The sequence below is a fragment of the Megascapheus bottae genome, chromosome 2, assembly GCF_031878675.1.
Source record: "Megascapheus bottae isolate mThoBot1 chromosome 2, mThoBot2.hap1, whole genome shotgun sequence".
NCBI classification, from domain to species: domain Eukaryota; kingdom Metazoa; phylum Chordata; class Mammalia; order Rodentia; family Geomyidae; genus Megascapheus; species Megascapheus bottae.
Window position 1 is genome coordinate 25,575,363 of NC_143510.1, and position 21,861 is coordinate 25,597,223.

Sequence of the window (21,861 nt, forward strand, 5' to 3'; positions counted from 1 at the left end):
TTATTTACAGAGTTCTCTTGACTGCCCGCTTAATTCTCTGGACTTGGATTTTCATAGGGAAAAAGTCTGGGCCGAATTATCTTTGACAACACTGCCTCGTCAAAAATGGTGAAACATTCTTTCTTTAATCAGAGCCACTTTTTCCCCCTTGAATATTCATCAAAGGATCAGACATATTTCTTGTTCATCCTGAGAATGCAACACATGACTTCAAAGCAAAACAAAAACAAAACAAGGCAACAGGAAGCAGACTGCCAGTGGAATTCACAACCTTGAGATGTGAACTGAAGCAAGGGTACAAATACTTAAAAACAATGAGCATGGGTTATGGAAGAACCGATCCAGAACCTGCTTTTTAAAAAATTTTTTTTTCCTTCAGTACTGGGTTTGAACTCAGGGCCTTGTACTTGTTAGGCAAGTTCCCTGTAACTTGAACCATGACCCTCTTTGTTCTTCAGATAGGTTCTTGCATTTTGCCTGAGCTAGCCTTGCCCATGTCCTTCTGAGTGACTGGGTTTATAAACATACCACCATGTCTGGCTTATTTGCTGACATAGAGGATCCACCTACAATTTTAGTCTTGTTTGCCTTCATACTGTGATCTTATTGACTTCCAACTCCTGAATTTCTGGGATTACAGGTAAGACTACTCAAGAACCGGCTCTGGTTCCTGGAGTTCTCTAACAACCATTGTTTGGACTAGTTTTCAAGTGATTTTTAATTTTTATATGGAATGCGTCCCACTAATAGTCTATCTAGCCCTATTCTACCTAAATCTCCAATTGTCTTACCAGTTTATTATTTAGCTTCACACCTTTCCCCTTGCCCAAGCAACTTAAAGACAGGACATTTTAAATTCAACCTATTTTGTTTAAAACCACATTAAAAGGCATTGGGAGTTTTGCCTAGTAGTCAAGTGCTCAAAGTCCTGGGTTTGATTCCTCAATGCCACATACACAGAAAAAGTCGGAAGTGGAGCTGTAGCTCAAGTATCAGGGCGCTAGCCTTGAGTAAAAAGTGTCCAAGGACAGTGCCTAAGCCCTGAGATCAAGTCCTAGGACTAGCAAAAAAATTCAAAAAGCCACAGTAAAAATTAAAATATGAGATTAAAAATACTTAGTTGAATTCTAACTACCCTATTTCCATCTTTAGGTAAAAGTGCCTGTGTAACTAGGTTATCTAAAAGGGTTGAGTCAGTCTAGATGATTATAAAAATACTGGCTGTTCTAAACAAGATACTGCAAGACAGCTAAGTGTCAAGTTTCTTCAGTTTTATTACAAACACTATGATTAATTCAGAAAACCTTCTATTCATTAAAAACAGATTCACAATACTTTTTGCAACTTTTTTTTTTTTTTTGCTAGATGTGGTAGCAAATGCCTGTTTGTAATCCTCTCACTAGGGAGCTTAAGGCAGGACGACTTGGAGTTCAAGGCCAATCTACAAAACACATTAAGATCTTACCTTAAAAACAAAGGCGCCATGAGTGTGGTCTCATGGTAGAGTGCTTTGCTTGCTTAGCATGCATGAAGCCTTGGGTTCAATTCCTTGGTACCACATACACAGAAAAAGCTGGAAGTGATGCTGTGTGGTAAAGCATTACCACTTGAGGAAAGCCCCGGACAGTGCTCAGGCCAAGTCTAACTCTCGGGACTGGGAAAAACAAATACAAAAAACCCACCAAAACAAAAGCAAAAAAAAGAAGGAAAAACGGAAGGAAATGTAAGTCAATAATTTGGCAACAATTATTATAATTGTGCCAGTCCTGGGGCTTAAACTCAGGGCCTGGGTGCTGTCCCTGGCCTTCTGCCAGTTGAACCACAGCTCCACTTACAGCATTTTGCTGGTTAATTGGAGCTAATCTTATGGACTTTTCCGCCCTGGCTGGCTTTGAATTGTGATCCCCAAATCTCAGCCTCTTGTTTACAGGGATTACACCAATGATGCCCAGAAGCAACTGCAACTATTAAAAAGCAAACACTAAGGCCTTTGTTACAGGATCTTACTACATAATTTATAACACCCCCCATGCTCTGCTGAGTTGCAAAGGTTGAAAATTTCTGAACAGGTCCTCTTCTTATGGAAAAAGTTGGGAACGTTTGAAGGTGAGTGGTGTCTTCTTCACCTCTGCTTCTCCACAGGGCCATCACGTGTGGGGCACATACATGCTGTCTACTAAATGCTCATTAAACTTAGCTGGAGATAATTTGGAGAGCTGGCAAAACAAAAAAAACAATACAACAACAACAACAAAAACCCTCTTGATATTGACAAAATATTGTGTAACAGAGTGAAAGTTTCAAAACCATAAATATTTTATTCAGTGAGGTAGTTTACAACTTAAATGTAAAGCATTTCAAATGTTCACAACTATGGGACTTACAATGTATCTTCCAATTTATGCTGCCAGTATTAAATGTTTTTATAACTCTTGTTTATTCAAGTATTTTCCAATGTTTAGGACATATAACATAGGTTTGTATTTAGCCAAAGTAACCACTAAAAAGGTGTAAGGCAAAATAATTTTTATTTAATAACTATATATTTACAATCATAAAAATTTTCATGCATTATATAACTTATAAGATACTGCACTAAGCACATTTATTAAAACTTAGAAATCTTAAAAAAATCTAAATCAACTACTTATAAAGACATTAATGTCTGACAGAAAATGTTAATTTACTATTAGCCCAAGATTTTACCATAATTACGAACAGCATAGCCATGAACACCATCGTTTTCTTTAAAACTATTTGAATTGGAATCTTAAATGGGGACAAGAACTTTATATTGAATTATAGTCATATCTGGAAGGGAATTTCCAATTCAATATTCATTATGGTTCACAGTATATAAAGATATATTGTAATGAGGGATACATGATGGATAGCTAGCGAAAGAAAAATGCGGGCACAGGGTGCTAAACTGCCAAGTGAGCATGCACTGAATCCGGACAACTTTGCATGATAAATCCTTGATTACTGCCTGCTTTTCCAGAATGGTCAGGTTATCAGAGTTCACTGAACTTTATGATTATCTCCAGACCATTCTCTTCATGGTCATTTAAACTCTGCCTAAACAGCTGGGTATGTTGCCAAGCAGTGTCACCATCTCCTTTGCTTAACTCTGCTTCCAAAATAACTTCAGTGGCACCAGAAAAATCTTCATAGGAGTGAAGATTTTTATCTGTGGAAGAAAAATTTACACACTGTTTGTGGCAATTTAAAAAGCATGAAGAGAGAGTTTGGGAACACATTTTCTATAGGCTGACTTGTAAATTAAAATCACTGTTAAATACAAATGCATATTATTCTTTATGGAGAAGAAGCATCTTTTGAAATAAAGAATAGCTAGGTACTCATGGCTCAAGCCTGTAATCCTATCCACTCGGGAGGCTGAGATGTGAAAATTGTGGTTTGAAGCCGGCTTGGGCAGGAAAGCTTATGAAACTCTTATCTCCAATTAACTACCAAAAAAGCCAGAAGTGGACCTGTGCCCCAAGTGGAAGGTATAGTATGAGTCCTGCTGAGCACAAAATAAAACAAAACAACAACAAAAACCTTCAGGGCCAAGACATGAGAAAGGGTATCAATGTATGTGAAGTAATGCACCTTCCATCTGGCGAATGTAATGTAATCTTTTTATTAATTACAATAAAAATTTTATGAAAAAAAAACCTTCAGGGACAGCACCTGGCTATGAGTTCAAGCCCTAGGACTGGCACACACAGTAATTTTTCTTTTCAAATTCATGTTTCATCACACACACACAAAAATCAGCCTTTTTGTTGTAAGGTTAAATAGTTAATTATTTAAAAATATTTTTGCCAGACTTCATTTTCATGAATAATAAAACAATGAAGCCTGCTAAAATTGTTTTACAAAGTGGGGTAGGAGAGAATGATACACGAGGAGTGAGTGACTGTGACAGACACATTACATTCATGTTTGGAAATATAACAAACTCCTCTCATGCAACTCATTTATGCTAATAAAATGGAGACAGGTATTTTTAACCAAAACAGTATGAATAACTCTGTGGTATGAAAATGTCAAGAGGTGCATCTCAAATGAGTACAGGCAATCTCCAGAGTAGTAAATAAAGGCTTTAGGATTAATTCTCTAGTCAAATGCTTACCGCCTTTCAGGTCTATTTGTATAGCAGCAGATCGCAACTTCCACCTTATTGTTCCAGTCTCAAATGTTTGACTACTTGCTCTAATGGAAACACTATTTACTTTTAGGCCAACTGAGCCACACTCAAACTTCCAGGAAATATAAGCAGAAGATGAACCTTCTTTTCGCGCCAAATATACCTATAAAGTAGGGGAAAGAACTGTCATAACGGTTAAGCAGTGTGGAAAACAGTGAAACGTTTGTCAGAGGGTACTGAGCAAGGTTATTAAAGAACAAGTTTCCCTACTAACAAGATGACTGCTAACATGTAACAGTACTTTGGCAATTTTTCCTGTAGTATTTTTTTGTCTGGAATAAAGTTACTAAAATGCAAGTGCCCCATTAGTACAGTTTTAACTTTTAGAATTCCATGCTAACCAAAATATGGTAAATTATAATCTTTTAAATTAAGAAATACAACTACTAAAATGAGTGTTAAGAAGACTCCTGCTGAGTCTGGGAGTGTAGCCTAGTGACAGATTTTCATCTAAGCTTTCCTAGAGTAAATAAACCATATAGACTCTAAATCAAGGAGACAACATCTTAGCTACCATTTTATAAGAGATTAAAAGGCAACATCTGCCAGGTATCGTGGCTCACACCTGTAATCCTAGCTATTCAGGAGGCTGAGATCTGAGGATCACAGTTCAAAGCCAATCAGGGCACTCAAATCCGAGAGACTCATCTCCAATTAACCACTAGAAAACTGGAAGTGGCCCTGTGGCTCAAGGGGTAGGGTGGTAGCCTTGATTTGAAGAGCCCAGGGACAGTGCCCAGGCCCAGAGTTCAAGGCCCATGACAAAACAAAACAAAAACAACAAACTCAAAAGGCAATATCTGTGTCTACCTAACTAGTACAGTTCTGGTTCTTTTTTTAACAGCTCTTTCAACTTTAAAAATACATGACTAGAAGTCATTTAAGTATACCAGCTGCTCCCAGCTTGCCTCTTTCTCCTCCATTTACTGACACAAAAGCTGACAACCACTGGCAAGTGCCAATCATACAAGCTGTCTTCAGTGATGTCTACCTTATCCTAAAAATGATGTCTCTGAAATGTCTGGCAAAGAGCCCTTTCCTCATATATGCGGTGTTTACCCCTAGTTTGACTTTAAACTCATCTTACTGCAACTGCCCAACACTGCTAAATTCTAAATGGCTTAATCACATTAACATTTAAAAGCTTCTACATCCTTCAAGACGTGTAGGATGCCATTCAAGTACCTGGCTCCTGCCTTAAGTGTCTCAACCACTGGTTTTCAAGGTCCTCTAGAATTTTATACCACCTCAAACTGCCAATACTTCCTTATCAAAATGTAACCGTCTCTCATCTGGGTTATCAAGTTTTAACCAAATCATAAGCTCTATGGGGACACAGGTTCTGGATTCATAAAGAAGCCTTTGAGATACATTAAGTATTGGGGTTGGGAGTTTGGCCTAGTGGTAGAGTGCTTGTCTAGTATGCACGATGACCTGGTTTTGATTCCTCAGTATTACATACACAGAAAAATCCAGAAGTGGTGCTGTGGCTCAAGTGGCAGAGCTTTAGCCTTGAGAAAGCCCAAGGACAGTGCTCAGGCCCTGAGTTCAAGCCCCAGGACTGGCAAAAAAAAAAAAGAAACATTAAGTATTAAAATGTGCATATTCTAGACTCAATTTTTCAAGGCACATCTAACTTCACTCTGAATTCTAGGGTGCATTTTTTTTTTTTTGCCAGTCCTGGCCCTTGAACTCAGGGCCTGGGCACTCTCCTTGAGCTTTCTCAAGGTTAGAGCTCTACCACTTGAACACAGCACCAGTTATGGATTTTTTTCTATGTATGTGGTACCAAGGAATCAAACCTGGGTCTTCGTGCATGCTAGAGCCCACAGAGCCACTTTTGATTTTCTGATGGTTAAATTGCAGATTAAGTGTCTCATGGACTTTCCTGCTCCCACTGGCTCTGAATTATAATCTTCACATCTCAGCCTTCTGAGTAGCTAGTACAGGTATGAGCAGCAAGCACCACCCGGCTATTGTGTATGTTTGCCAGTCCTGGGGCTTGAACTCAGGGACTGGGCACTGTAACTGTCCTTGGCCTTTCTCAAGGCTAGCGCCCTACCACTTGAGCCACCGCACTTCTGACTTTTTCTGTGTATGTGGTACCGAATAAACGAACCTGGGTCTTCATGCGTGCTAGGCAAGCACTCTACCACTAGGCCAAACTCCTGGCCCCTGTGTATATTTTTATATGCTTGATTTTCCAATCTGTGGGTCTATGTAGTAAAGTGAGTGTTTCTCTCCTATCTTAGCAAGAAAGCTAGTAAAATCATAAATCATGGAGTAGGAAGAAAGAACTACCACCCTTATCATTAGTAATCTATCCCTTTCTTCCTTGCAGTTAAGAACAATATCAATGTATTTATAATCAAAGGTCTAAAGTATTTATAATGTATGCAGATATAACTTCCTCTAGGTTTTGGCTGTAACAATTCTGTTTCAAGACAGAACGGTTTGCATGTCAGCTTCTTTATTTTACAGAAGGTCTTTGGATAGAGTTTTTGATTACTACCTGTCAGATAACTAATTTCCTGGAGGTTTGTTTTTTTAGTGCCTGTTTGAAGTGGTTCTTTAAATTTAAAGCAGTTCTCTTAAAATTACTCTTCTGCTAAGATTCATTTTAATTAAGTTCACCACACAGAAGGCATCCTGCAGTCAGTCATTTCTAGATATCAGGAGTGGGAGGGATTTGAATTCAAACCTGGTAAACTGATATTACCCATGAATATTATTTTTGGTTATTTCATTTTATCACTGAAATTTAACATAAATCCCTTTTCATTCCTACTGTGTTTATATCATTCCATGCTTCAATTCTGAGTTACTCTATTATTCGTATTTGGAGCTTTCTCTGGTGTATTTGTTCCACCATATCCTTTTGCCCAAAAAGGCTTGACAACTACGTATATTTCATTTTATTACTCTTGTCCATAGCTCCTCTACTGCTTATTCTTCCATGAAGATACTAGCTGTTTCTAACCTTAGTGCTTTTTCATATGCTACTTCTCATGCCTCCATTCCCTCTCCTTCCACAATTGAATTCGAATGAGCTGAGGGAGCTTTCTTCCTCTTGGAAAAGGGAGATATACTATTACTTCTGCAAGGACCTCTGACTCAAGAAGGCAGTGGTTCTTCCTATTTTCTTCCCGCTTTCTGCATCATATACATATATGCTATGTTGTTTTAAAAATGACTCCACTACTTTGTTCATGCTAAGCAAGCACTTTACCACTAGGCCATGCTGCTGGCACCTAAAATACAACTTTACATCTTGAAAAATAAGCTTGTCTCATTTGTGTTTCTCAAATGATACTATACTTAAATGAGAAACATGCATCTGAATCAGTAAAAACAAGTTTATTAATCCAATATATATGTTTTGTAATTAATAGCATCAAACATACGTGTTTGTAAGAATTAAGATATTTGAAGTTGTAATATATCTCAAGAACCTCAAGCTCAAAACCTGAAAAAATTCAGTTTTTTTAAATAAAAGGTTTGTCTTCAAAAATTAAAAGGCTCTGATCTTTAATATGAACCAAGAAAGAAGAAATGCTGAATTTGCCCATAAGAGGGTTTTATTGGTATAATCTTGAAATATATTTAAAGAATTCTAACCTGAAATCTGTTCCCTTTTTAGATTCACTATTTTGAATTAAAAAGTCAATTTTCGGGGCCGAGAGTTTGGCCTAGTGGTAGAGTGCTTGCCTAGCATGCATGAAGACCCGGGTTCGATTCCTCGGCACCACATACATAGAAAAAAAGCTGGAAGTGGAGCTGTGTTCAAGTGGTAGAGCTCTAGCCTTGAGAAAGTCCAAGGACAGTGCTCAGGCCCTGAGCTCAAGCTCAGGACTGGCAAAAAAAAAAGGCCGGCTTTCAACTTTCTTAACTGTAAAAGAAAAATCAAATGACTCCACTAATCTAAACTTGCACGAGCACTTTGAGGCTTGCCCTTTAGGTCACTCCATTCTGAAGGCCAAACACAATGTTTGCTAATGCATGTCTGTTGAGTAGTTAAATTACTGGCGTAATGCCATGCATCACAAAGTGCAAGAACTGCTCTAAGTGATAAACACAGCAATAAAACTGTTTGAAAGCAAAAGTATCTAAGAGCACCCAGGGAATACTGTGGATAAAACAAGGTATCTATAATAGTCTCCAAAGCCCTAGGGTGGCACAGAATGTGTTACATGTCATACATTCAATCATTGTTTTTACATCTTTACTAAAGACTATAGTCTAACATATAATTGGTTCAATAGTACTGATTATATATTAGACACTATTAGACACATGAGAAATGAATGGGAAATGACAAAGTAGGTTTCTGCTTGAGGAGTGTTTCCACTCTAGAAGGGAAGAGAGAGTATGTTCTTACATGTCTGTTGAATATATGTTACACAAAGGAGAGGGACCTGGGACAATGAAATCTATAAAGGAAATGGATTCAGTTAGATGGGACTGCAGGGAGTGTAGCTTAAGTTTGAGGACAGTGAATCTAAGAAAAAGGAAACAGAGGAGGCTCTGCAGAAAGGCAGAGGGTAGTGCAACTGCAATGCAGAAACCAAGGCAATCCCAGGGAAGACAGGGTCCCTCTGCAGAGACTCTGAGGTGCACACACAGTAACAAACGAGGCTTAGAAACCATTTCTCTAGCCAAAGAATGGAGAATGCCTTTGAAGAGCCCTAGGCAGGGGCAGACACAGGGCGAAAACAAGTCATGAACCACTTTTATTATAGGTTTTGCTAGCTACCTCAAAACGCATACACAGATCATCTTGACTGGGCTTTTAGGTTCAAATAACAATATATTTGCTAACAATATGAGAATAAAATTTAACACATCCATGTGACCCTGGGAAAATAACTGAGAAGAATTTAAGAATCCAAGATCAGGCTGAGTGCCCAGGGGCTCATATCTGTCGTCTTGATTGAAGCACTGTGGTTCAAAACTAGGTGGGCAGGAAAGTCTGAGATAATCTATTTCAATCAGCAAAAAGCCAGATTGGAGGTATGGCTCAAGTTGTAGGGAACCAGCCTTAAGCAAAAAGCTGAGCAAGAGAGAGCCTGAGGCCCCAAGTCAAAACTCCCAGTTCTAGCACTAAAATAAATAATAAAAAAAGAAGGCCTTGTCATCCTAGTTACTTAGGAGTCTGAGGTCTGAGGCTTGTGGTTTAATGCCAGCTAGAGCAAGAAAGTTGGTAAGACTCTTACCTCTAATTAACCAACAGAAAACTCAAAGTGGAGCAGTGGCTTAAAGTGGTAGAGCATCAGCCTTAAAGGAAAAAGGCCAAGGACAGTACCCAGGCCTAGAGTTCAAGCCCATTAACAACAAGAGCAGGCTGTATGTGATCTGTTGTGACACAAGGTTGGAAATCACTAAGAAAATGGGAGGTAAGAACTCCTAACTGAGGCTGTTGTACAGAAAAACTAGAAGTAGGACTTAAGTGGAATACACAAGCAATTGAAACAAATAACAATTATGAAATGTGGATTATTGCTTTCTGCAAGTGCTAAATATTGTAGCTAGAAGCAGATACATTCAACTTAAAAATAGTATCTTTCACAAGGGAGAATCAAGGCACAAGCTTTTCTTGAATAGTGGTTTGTTTTCTATTTAATGGTCTTTGTATCTCATTTACATATTTAACTCCTGCTCATAAAACCCACCAACAATATTCTATTTAGAAATATGAAAATATGCCATATACTTCATGCCCTTTTCCTGCGGCTTCTTTGCCTGGTGAACACCTACTCATCTTTCAATGTCCAGCTCAAATGCTGCCTGCTTTGGGGAGGTTTGCCCAACTCCCACAGCCAAAGCTAATTCCTCCCATTTCGGTGTTTCCATAGCAATGTGGTGATACAGCACTGTGCATGGCTGCTAAGATGGCTGTTTATGTGGCTGTTACTTGGTGAGGGCAGGAGCCACATCTTCCATCATTTTATCCAAACAGCTGAGAATAGTGCCTAATACAATAGGCACTCATGAACAAATGACAAAGAAAAAATATACCACAGTGGAGCACCTGTTTCTCAGCAGGTCACAATCTGCACCACATCGTTATTTTCTCTTCTATTACTGGTTAGGAAGAAATCTATGTATTTTCTTCAATCCAGCAAGTATAGACTAGTCACCGAATAAATAGTATGTCTAATTCATCCCACATTCCTCTTAGAGGAATTTTTAGGTTAAGAATAGTTTTTTAGAAGATGTTCATCCTTGTTCATTAATCACAGAATACAGAATTACAGTACATTTATGCAGCTAATTAAGAAAATTTCCAAGTTTATAATTTTAATAATCCTAAAATAATTTTGGCTTAGCGTAAGAAGTTTTCAAAATTATTACATTTAATTTAGATATTTATATGGCTAAGTAGAAACATCTAGTTTAAATTACATCTAATATATGAATTTAAATAAAAGCAGAGATATTTTTATGTCTTTTGTACTTTAATGCCTGTTATAGTAGTAGCATACAGATGATGCTCATAAACACACCTGTTATTTTTTTTTTTTTGCCAGTCCTGGGGCATGGGGCACTCTCCTTGAGCTTTTTCAAGGCTAGAGTTCTACCACTTGAGCCATAGTTCCATTTTGGTGGTTAACTGAAATAGAGTCTATTGGACTTTTCTGTCTGAGCAGGGTTTGAACCTTGATCGTTAGACCACAGCCTCCTGAGTAACTAGGATTATAGGTGTGAACCTCAAATGCCTGATTCTAGTGTAGTTTTTTATGCTGGGACAGGATTTTTTTTCACCAAGTTGAAGAATTACTAAAACCAGCTTAAACATATGCTTTTATAATATATTCAACTGAAAAATAGAGCCAATCTATATAGGTTTAAACAATAACATAAGTTTTAAACAGTTTCATGAATTAAGTTACCATGTTCCAGTCTGTTTCAACTTTTCTGAATATGGATTCCATTTTCCACAGACCATTCTCCCATCCAGAAATGGTTTGATTGTTATTTGAAACTCGGACATAATGATTTTTCACAATATTGTAGCAAAGGTGGAAATGTTTAGATATCTTCTCATTTTCAGAGGGAACGAACAGGGTTTCCTTTCTCTTAAAAAGAAACAGAAGTTAGTTTTACAGTATTATAAATAACATAAGAAACAGAGGAACAGATAGTTATAGCTGTTCAATTTGAAAGGAAAATATTTTGTTTAAATGGCTATGATGCCAATATGATGTCAAGGCATCACTAGAGAAGAGGTATCAGCACTGACTTCATTTTTTATGATTTTGTGATCCACCTGAAATCTGTTCAGTATTTTTCTTTATTTCCAATACTATCATATCTATTTACTTTCACTGCAACAGCCTCTTTCGAAAATGACTTTCAGCTTTCAACTCTTAACCTCTGGTATCCATACTCCACTACTCCAGAAATATAAAAATCAATGTCTAAAATCATAAGGTAGGATATGTTTATTTTTTGCTTAACTCACTTGACCTTATTACCAAAGCTCAGTCTCTAAATGATTTGTCCCCTATTTATAACTGAATTTCATGTCACTCTTCCTTTTTTTTTTTTTTTCCAGAGCTCAGGGCCTGCGTACTGTCCTTGGATTTTCTTAAGGCTAGAGTATTACCACTTGAGCCACAGCACCACTTCCAGCTTTTTCTATGTATGCAGTACTGAGTAATCAAACCCGGGTCTTCATGTATGCTAGGCAAGCACTCTACCACTAGGCCAAGCTCCCAGCCTTTCCTTTTCTTTTTTATGTTTCCACTCTCATTTTTCCTTTGATTTCTTAAAAAAGTTTAGCTGGTTCCTGCCTCAAGGCCTTGGGCTGCTTTCCTGTCTAGAATGGTATTCTTTGTAATGTACACATACTTCATTATCATCTCTTTAGGACTCAACCTAAAGCCTCTGTTACCAGAGTATACTTTCCTGAATACTCTGAGGTAAGAGAATACCTTAAAATAGACTTCTGTGTTTGAAAATTACTATGAAAGCTCATTTTTGCCTTGAAATACTAGGTAGTTTTTATTTTCTAATCCAAAATAAATTCATGTTAGATATTTTTCATCTCTTCCAACTAAAACATCCCCAAGGACTGCCAGAGAACCCCTGAAAGACAAAATCATCTACTTCCAAAAACAATGTGTAAACATCTTGCTGTGTAGTATTTACTAACTGATCAGGGTAGAAGGCAAAGCTTTTCTTTTTGGTTAATCTGTGGGTGGTAGGTATAAAAAAATATATAAAAACCTCAAATGTACAAGAATCAGTGAACATAAATTATTTTAAATACAAGAAAAATTAATTTATATGTATCTTGTTATCTTTTTGCCAGTCCTGCAGCTTGAACTCGGCCTGGGCAATATCCTTGGACACTTTTGCTCAAGGCTACACTTTTGCTCTGCCACTTGAGCCATTAGTGCCACTTCTGGCTTTTTCTGTGTAGTTGGTACCAAGGAATCGAACCTTGGGCTTCACGCATGCTAGGCGAGCACTCTACCACTAGGCTGTGTTTCCAGCTTTTTAATGTACTGATTGTCAGCATTTAAAAATAGTCACACTAAATATATGAAAGAGAAGGTAATTCTGTAATTACCTTCTGTAACATGTGAATATTCTTGCCAAAAAGGTAAATATTTTATTTTTAGAGATTATTTTCATAATTCCTAAATTAGTACATTGTAATTTATATATAAGCATGTCAACCCATCCCAATCCTTCCATCCACCCCTCCATCCCTGCCTGATTTCCCCTCCTCACCTCTCCTCCACTCTGTAGTACTGAATTAAGACTTCCCTCTCCTTATGGTTTTTTATCAAGTATATTTCACAAAACATAATATAAAACACAAGAAAATAATATTTAAAGGCTTAGCTACCAATTTTTAAAGGGTAACAAAGTATAAAGGGAAAAGATACTTTAAAGACATTATGTAGTTCAAGCTAGCCTTAGGATCCCAAATATGGCAGAAGGGTGGGCAATTCCAGGCCTACAAAAAGTATTTTTAAACTAAAATTAAGTCTTAAACCACAACTTTTGTTGTTGGAGACACTATTACCAATTTTTCCTTCTTTTCCCAAATGAATATAAGATTTAATTTCCACCTTCCCCCCTCAAAGATAAACATTTTTCTATTTATTTTAAAAACATCAACTTCTAAAAGGGAAAACAATTTCTAAATTCATGATTCTAAGATGTTCTCAGCAACTGAGAAATTTTAAACATTTTCAAAAGGGGAAAGCAATCTGGGTATATGACCCAATTCATATTTTTAAAGATTAATCAACTTACATGCCATGTAAGAGGAAGCACAACCACCCATAAAAATAAAATGAAGACCTAAATAATAACCATGCTTTAAATTGAACACAGCTGTGGATTAAATTAGCTCCTTCATTTAGATTTATACTTGTAACTTGTACTGCATCAGCAGTGATTTGAATTATTTGTTGAGTTTAGCTTTTGTAATTCTACAGCTGAACCAATACTTCTGCCTGCCTCTTAGAGATGATGGAATAAATTTTAAAAATGTAAAATGTATTGGGGACACTTCAGTCCTTTTGAACATATTCCTTCAGTAGAAAAAAAGAGTTGCTGGGGCCAGGAATTTGGCCTAGTGGTAGTGCTTGCCTAGCATGCACAAAGACTGGGGTTTGATTCCTTGGTACCACATCCACAAAAAAAGCAGGAAATGGTGCTGAGCTCTAGCTGTGAGAAAGCCCAAGGACAGTGCTCAGGCCCTGAGTTTAAGCCCTAGGACTTGCAAAAACAAACAAACAAAAAATGAGTTCCAACAACAGCAGATTTAGGAAAAGTAGATCCATAACTTTAATTTGCTTAGAAGTGCTTGATACAAATACAAGATGGGTTATTTTGCTTTCAAACATTTTTCATTACATACCTTAGTAGGTATCTACAATACTCTCCAGCAATTCACCTTCACACTCCCTAGGGCAAGAGACAGGCTTGTATGACATTATCAAGCTCATTAGAGCCTAGCACAATGGCTTTTGAGGGGTCCCTAACTACAGGGTATAACTATAGAAACTAAATTTCCATTGTTGTATAGAAATACCAACTTTCATCATTGGAATTACTCCAATTCTCTATTATTCCCACTGTACTTCATAAATTTTTCATAGGGAGGAAATACAAAGTAATGCAAAGTCCTCTTACTATATTACAATCTTGTCTAGAAAGACTAGAATGGGCACATCCTCAAAAATATATCCAAAAGTTCAAAGGGGTCTTCATATCTATCAATCATTACAAAAATTCAAGTTAAAATCACAACAGCACTGCATACCGTTAGAATTACTAAAAATAAAACGAAAAACCAAACACTGCCAAGTGTTGGTGGAGATGTGGAATGTCATCTTTTCCAAAGCTAGCCGATTACACTGCTAGTCAGAGAGTAAAGTTGACACAACTACTCAGAAAACTGCCTGACAGTGTGTACTAAGTCTAAACATACTGGTATTCTATTAAACGTAGACATTCCAATTCTAGAGGGTTATGTGACAGAAATATGTAATATATCCAAATATTTACTCAATAGAAATATGTGATAGATTCAGCGGCACAATTTTAAACAGCTCAAACCTAGAAATAATGCAACATATAAACTACAATGCATTTACACAACAGAATATTACACAGCAATAAGGATAAATACATCATAAATACTGCAACATGTATGAGTTTCATGTGACAAATGCAATACATAACATACAAACTATGTGGTTTCATTTATAAAAAGCACAGAAACAGAACTAGTAAGTATGATATTAGAAGCTAAGACAATGGTTACTTTATGGTAGGAGATAATGACTGGAAAGGAACTCATGGTTGTTTCTGGGGTGCTGGAGATGAATCTCTTATTCTGATTACTGACTATGGCTATTAAAAAGCATTCTAACAAACCTATGCATTTTTCCGTAACTTCTTATGCAAAAAATTTCCTGTGGTAGAAAGGGCAAATAGAAAAATCTCACAAATGGTGGTGAGGATATGGTCAACAGGAACTCTAACAGACTGTTGGCTGTAAATGTGACTTTGTTCAAACACTCTGAAAAGAAGTATTAAGGTTACTCTAAAAACTAAGCATAGAACTATCATGACACAGCAATTCCACTCACAACGTTACAGTAAGGCAACCAGCACAACCATGTTCACTGCAACACTATTCTCGATACCCTAGATAGGGAATCAGCCCAGATGCCCCTGGGAATGGATGAGGGGATCAAGAAAATGCGGTCGGTCTGTTGATCTATCTATCTATCTATCTATCTATCTATCTATCTATCTATCTATCTATCTATCTATCTAATCTATCTAGAATAGAATTATGCTGACCTATTAAAATGATATTGTACCATTTGTAAAAAATGGAAAGATTTGGAAAAAATGATTTTAAGGGAAGCCAGACCCAGAAAAACATTGGTTGCATAGTTTCCCTGATTTGTGGTAGATAGAGTGTATTATAAATCTGCAAGTAAACATGTTGGGCGATATGTAAGTAGTTACAAAAGAATTATGAGTGAAGGGGAGAAAGGCACCAAATGTAGTCAAGAATTCACTGTATACACCACAAAATTAAGAAGGGGAATAAGTGGCTTAAAAGAGTGTGAAAATGTTGATGGGGTGACAGTGACCAATATGCATTGTATTCATAAACTGCTATGTTAAATGGCACCTTCTTTGTAGAACTACTTAAAGAATTTCTTTAAAAAAAGAATAAAAGTATATAAAATTACTGTACAAATTAAAAAAATACTCTGCTAAAGTCTTTTATGTGATTACAATATGTCAATTGTTTACTGGTACATTCTTTCTGATGTTTGTATTTCTAAACTATTACTCTGTAAAGTTAATTGAAAGGACATGGCCAATGTGTTTTCTATGAGCAATGAGGACAGCATAGCAAGGAGCATGAAAATAAGAAAAATTAAAATGGTAAAATAAAGTAAATACCTCTAGATCCATTTCTCCTCGGGCCACTCTCCAAGCCACTGATCCAGATACTCTTCCCCCAAGCTCTCCAGGCTTAGGGATTTTGGGGGATATAAATTCAACAAGCTCTACAATTATCCGTTGGAGAAGTTCTTTTCTTCTATTTTCTGACAATGATAGCTGTCTCTGCAATTAAAGATTAGAGAAATGCACAAATATATGTCTAAGCAAAATATACTTAAAGCATTTGCAACTTAAGAAACCTTAAAAGTAAGCAATTTGCCAGATGCAGCGGCTCACACCTGTAATCCTAGTAGCTACTCAGGAGGCTGAGATCTGAGGATCATGGTTCAAAGCCAGCCCGGGCACTAAAGTCAGTGACACTCATCTCCAATTAACCACCAGAAAACCAGAAGTGGCACTGTGGCTAAAGGGGTGGGGCAGTAGCCTTGAGCTGAAGAGCTCAGGGACAGTGCCTAGGACCAGAGTTCAAGCCCGCAACCAACCAAAAGAAAAGTAAGCAATTTTACTTCCACAGCATATAGAAAATAAAAACACTAATTGCATACATTTTATATAAAGAAATCATTTTACCTATATTTAATGCCTCAAGCCCTAAATTTAAAGTTGAAGTGGCATCTACACAAACACACAAACACACACACACACACTGCATTTTTTTTCTCCCCTGTAGACATGGGCCAATTTAGTGGTATAAGGACAAACGGATGGAAAGCCAACCACAGTATGGTAACTGAAGAGTTGAACAAAACAGAGCTAAGTTTTAGCTGGATTCCTTGGCTCATAACTTTAGTACTAGTTACGCAGAATATTATTATTTAAAGTCAGTTTGGACAGAAAAGTCCAAGAGATTCCATCTCCAATGGCCAGCAAAAAGTCAGAGTGAAGGTGTGGCCCAGATGGTAGAACATCAGCTATGAGCAAGAAAGCTAACAAGAGCTTAGGTTCTGAGTTCAAGCCTGGTGCTATTGGGTGAAAAACAAACAAAACCTTATATCTACAGACTCTTATCAGATCAAAGAGCAGAGGTGAAAGTAAGTAGGAGTCTAGAGCCTTCTAAAACAAGGGGGTCTAGAATAGATTCCAGGTTCCCAGGATGGAATCTCTGAAGGAATACTCAGAAAGAAGATATGTGCCACCTTATTTATGTCAGGCACCATAAATTCTGAATTTTTATTTCACTGAACTTTAAGAAATGTGACATTTCATATTTTAAAAAGAAACGTAAGTGAAAACCAGACACTTCACACCTGCTTATTAATCCCATTGATAGTTTCTCGAAGTACATCTTCTTTCACTTCAGTTCTCCTAGAGATCACCTCTTCGTGTTTACAAGAATATCGCCAAGTGACATCAACTACCTGAAACAAATGATAGAATGCAAAATTTAACAAGGTTTTAAGCATAAACCTTTATATGATAAATATCTACAATATATGCAGTCATTAAATGCAATTTTGAAAAAACTAGGTTTTGCTGGTTGTGTGTGTGTGTGTGTGTGTGTATTTTATGCTAGGGCTAGACTTTGAACTCGGGGCCTCAGGCTCTTATTTAATTTTTTGCTGTACCATTTGAGGCATGTTTATAGTTGGCATTTTTGCTGGTTATCTGAAGATGGAGCTTAGTAGAGTTCTCTACACGGGCTGGATTTGAATTATGATCCTGAGATCTCAGCCTCTTAAGTAATGAGGATTACAGGTAGGAGCCATTTGTGCCCAGCAGAACAGTGATTTTTTAACATTTAACAGCTAGGGCAGATGATATAATTGTGTGATACAAGACTTGTCTAGCACGTGGCTTCTGTCTGTGGAACCACACAAACACACACAAAGTTAAGAAAGAAAAAAAAAGCAGTTGGTAGATATGCCTATAATTACAGCACTTGGGAGCATAAGGTATGAACGTGTAGAGTTTGAGGCCAGTACAGGCTACATAATGGAACTCTGTCATTCAAATTGAAAAAACAAAGCTTTCTGAAAGAAATGAGTTTTTTTCCCCTTAATTTCTGAATAGACTTCCAAGAAATACTTTATAACAAAGACAAAAACGTAAAAATATTAGCTATCTGATTTATACACAATTCTGATTCCAAAAAATTAAACAATTCCACAGAAACAGGACATATTCAATGACTGATGCTGCATTAATTCATTACTCATATGTTGAAACTGAATATTCTACAAAATTAACTCAAAATGAGCCACAGAATAAATATAAAAATACAAATCGTAAAATTTTCAAAAGAAAATTATTGTGATCTTGGATAAGTAAAATTTCTTAGGTCCAACATCAGAAGCCTCAATCTATAAAGTAACAAACTGGACTGCAACGATTTTTTTTTCTTCTTCAAGTCATACAACATGAAAAGTTATGCTCACTCCTGTAATCCTATATAGTCAGGAGGTTAAGATCTTAGGATCATGGTTTAAAGGCAGCCCAGGCAGACAAAATCCAAGATAGTCTCATCTCTAATTATCCAGCAAAAACCCAGAAATGGAGGTGTAGATGATGTGGTAAAGTGCTAGTCTTGAGTGAACAGCTAAGCAAGAGCTTGAAGCCCTAAGTTCAAGCTCCAGTATGGCGCACACACGCGCGTGCACACACACACACACACACATATATGTACATGTACACACACATACACACAAAGAACATGAAAATCTACTGATGGAAAAAAATCTTTGCAAAACAAGTGTCTGCTAATTGGCTTTGCAGGAATATATAAGAAACTCCCAAGGCAACAGTAAGCACATGCACACGCACACACACACACACACACAAAGGAAAAAACACACAAAAGTCAAAGGGGATAGCAAATAAGTCAAAGGTGACAGCGAATAAGTACCAAAAAAAATGCTTGATATGACTTGTCACTTGGGAAATACAAGGGAAAAAGACATAGTATCACTTTACATCTGTTAAAAGGGCTAAATTAAAGTTAAACCATGCTAAATGTTATCCAGGATGTGGAGAAACTCACATTCTCAGTTACTGCTGGTGACAATGTAAAATGACACAGTCACTTGGAAACTAATTTAACAATTTCTTAAAACTTGTTATATGTTCACTTACCATATGATCCAGCCATTCCATCTTATGCATTAAGCAAAGAAAAGCAAGTATATGCCATATAAAGACTTTGCACCAGTGTTGGTAGCAGCTTAAAATATTAAAAACTGAAAATTACTCAAAAGTCTCTCAACAGGAAAAGCGGGCATGCAGAGAGGAATACTGAAGATAGCAAAGAGCTCATAGGTGTATACCTATGGCAAGCTTACTAACCTCTGAATTGAAAAGATATGCAGCTTATTTTATGGCAGATATACCATTATAACATTGTCAAGACAAATTTCTATTTAGTTCTCAAACAATAATTTCTCTTACGCCCTACCTCATCTTTAGAAAATGCTATGATGTAAGAAAGTTTCTTGCCCCATCCTATTTCATAGAGGAGTGGTTTGTCACAGACATCTTCACATGCATCACAGTGCAGCCATCGCTGCTGAGAAGGAGAATAGACTTCTGTCCAAACGTGGTCTACTCAAGTAAGATGAGAAAGAAAAAAAGGAAACAAAAGTTAAATCTATTCCAGAATGACTTCCAAGGACTACATACAAGTTCCTAAGACTCACAAAAAGTCATCTGCACTATTTTCAGTTTTAGTTAATGAGTGTAAGCATTTAATGACATACAGGACTCTAAAATACTTGTATTCATTTTTGTTTCTCCATAATCCTTGAAAATGGAGGTAGACAGTTAAAAACAATCTGTAAACAATAGCAAGAGATATCAGGCTCAGTTTGTCAATGTGAAGGAATTAATGCTATCTCTGGAAGTGGTAGTGTCTCTGTGGATTCTACACCCCAGAAATAGCAAGTCTAACAGGAATGTTTCTAGACTTAAATGCAAGGGACCATTAACTGAAGGTTTTATCTGACACTAACAAGATAATGGAATCACAAATAAAACCTAATAAGAAAAATGACCTTTTTAAAAAACATGTAGACATGCATTATTTTTTTCCTTTCCTATTTTTTTTCTTTTTTTTGGGGGGGGGTGGGGGGTACAGAGAGGAGAGCCCTTCACTGTGTAGCTCAGGATTGGCTTTGAACTCTTGATCTTCCTGCCTCATCCTCACAAATGCTGCAATTACAGGTATAAATCACCATGTCCTGGTATAAATCATTCCTAAATAAAGTACAGATAGGGATTTTTTAAAACTTTCTGTATAGTCCAATTAAAGTTTACTAAATTATAGTAATTCCTCTAAAAATAAAGACATGTATAGCACATTGTTACATGTGTTCTTAACTAGACAGAAACGTTATTTTAAATTCTATGGTAAATTGTTAGTAAAATTACTAAGAATAGAGTACAAAGAAGTTTACAAAACTTCACTCTTCTCTGCTCATATTTTACTATATACCTGTGTAATCCCAAACGTAGCGAGCTTCAAACCCTAAAGTTCGGCAGAACAGTGTAAAGCAATTGGCCCACTCGCCACATCGTCCACATTTCGTTTCCAGAAGTTTCTCAGGGTTGTTATATCTGTTTTTGAAAAACAAAGACAACACTGACTCATGATCAAAATAAAAAATTTTTAAAGAACTGATACTATCTTTATGCTAAACTTCAATTATAATTCATGAGTATTTGTTGTAATATAACCTTCTTGCCACCAATTTTATTAATTTAGGTAATGTCCATATATACACACATATATAATTGTTATAAAATATATGTGCACATATATTTTATTCTTATGCATATGTATGTACATATACATATAAATATAAATTTCCATATATATATATACATATACATACACATGTGCGTGTTCCAAAGGTTCCAGTAGTATGTTTTGCTTTCATTTTCACTAGATTCGAGGAATTTTTAAATCATTAACCTTACTTCTTCAATAACAAACTGATCATTCAACAGTTTCCATTTTCCACAGGTTTTGTTGTTATTGAGTCCTAGCTTTATTCTACTACGGTCTGACAGAATACGGAAAGTTATTTCAACTTGTTTATATTCATTAAGACTTGCTTGCTTTATGTTTTAAAATATGATCTCTTTTGGAAAAAGTTCCATGGGCTTTAAATAAGAATGTATTATTATGGATCTGCCGGATGAAACACTCTAGGTATTTATGAAGTCATGTGATTTATAGTATCATTTAGTCCTGAATTTTCTTTGTGGATCTGAACAATAATCATTCATCTATCATATTTTAATCATATTTCTTAATTCTTTACTTTTAAATATTTTGATGAGAGAACCTAGACTATAACAAGACATCCTACTAGAATCTTTGATAAACAGTAACTAAACAGTGATATTGCCTTCCAAAATGTTTACAGTCCTACAAAAAAGAACTTAAATAATTTCATTATATGACAGAATGTCATACAAACCAGACAAGTCGGATTTAATGAGAGGAGAGTAACTGAAGAAGGTAGCTTGTATTTAAACTAGTATTTGAAAAAAAAATGTGGAGAGGCAGATTCTCTAGGAAAGGTACTTAAGGAGTTGCTAAAATTAGTTCACTATGTTTAAATGGTAACTAACTTTTTAAAGAAACTACCCAACCTTAGTTCATTTTAATTCAACATCTATTTGCAATGACAGTTCTGATTATAATTTTCTTTTTTCCATATATTTTTATTGTAATTAATAGAAGGGTTACATTA

The 21,861-nt window shown here is 36.4% G+C and overlaps 1 protein-coding gene across 6 annotated transcripts in view; it reads right to left on the reverse strand.

The window, feature by feature from the left end:
• The window catches only part of Ngly1 (N-glycanase 1), a 66,668-nt gene that overhangs the window by 19,964 nt on the left and 24,843 nt on the right, over positions 1 to 21,861 (reverse strand). For 4 of the 6 annotated variants that reach the window (XM_090322414.1, XM_090322387.1, XM_090322405.1 and 1 more), the window contains 7 exons: positions 20,595 to 20,716; positions 19,560 to 19,705; positions 17,419 to 17,529; positions 16,169 to 16,333; positions 11,107 to 11,292; positions 4,142 to 4,319; positions 2,841 to 3,190 (listed from right to left, as the gene is read on the reverse strand). In XM_090322414.1, coding sequence (XP_090178540.1) covers positions 3,015 to 3,190; positions 4,142 to 4,319; positions 11,107 to 11,292; positions 16,169 to 16,333; positions 17,419 to 17,529; positions 19,560 to 19,705; positions 20,595 to 20,716 — 1,084 coding nt within the window. In that variant the 3' untranslated portion in view covers positions 2,841 to 3,014. Of the gene's footprint in view, positions 1 to 2,840; positions 3,191 to 4,141; positions 4,320 to 11,106; positions 11,293 to 16,168; positions 16,334 to 17,418; positions 17,530 to 19,559; positions 19,706 to 20,594; positions 20,717 to 21,861 lie in introns of those variants that run through there. The other 2 variants (XM_090322433.1, XM_090322423.1) reach the window with 2 other exon arrangements.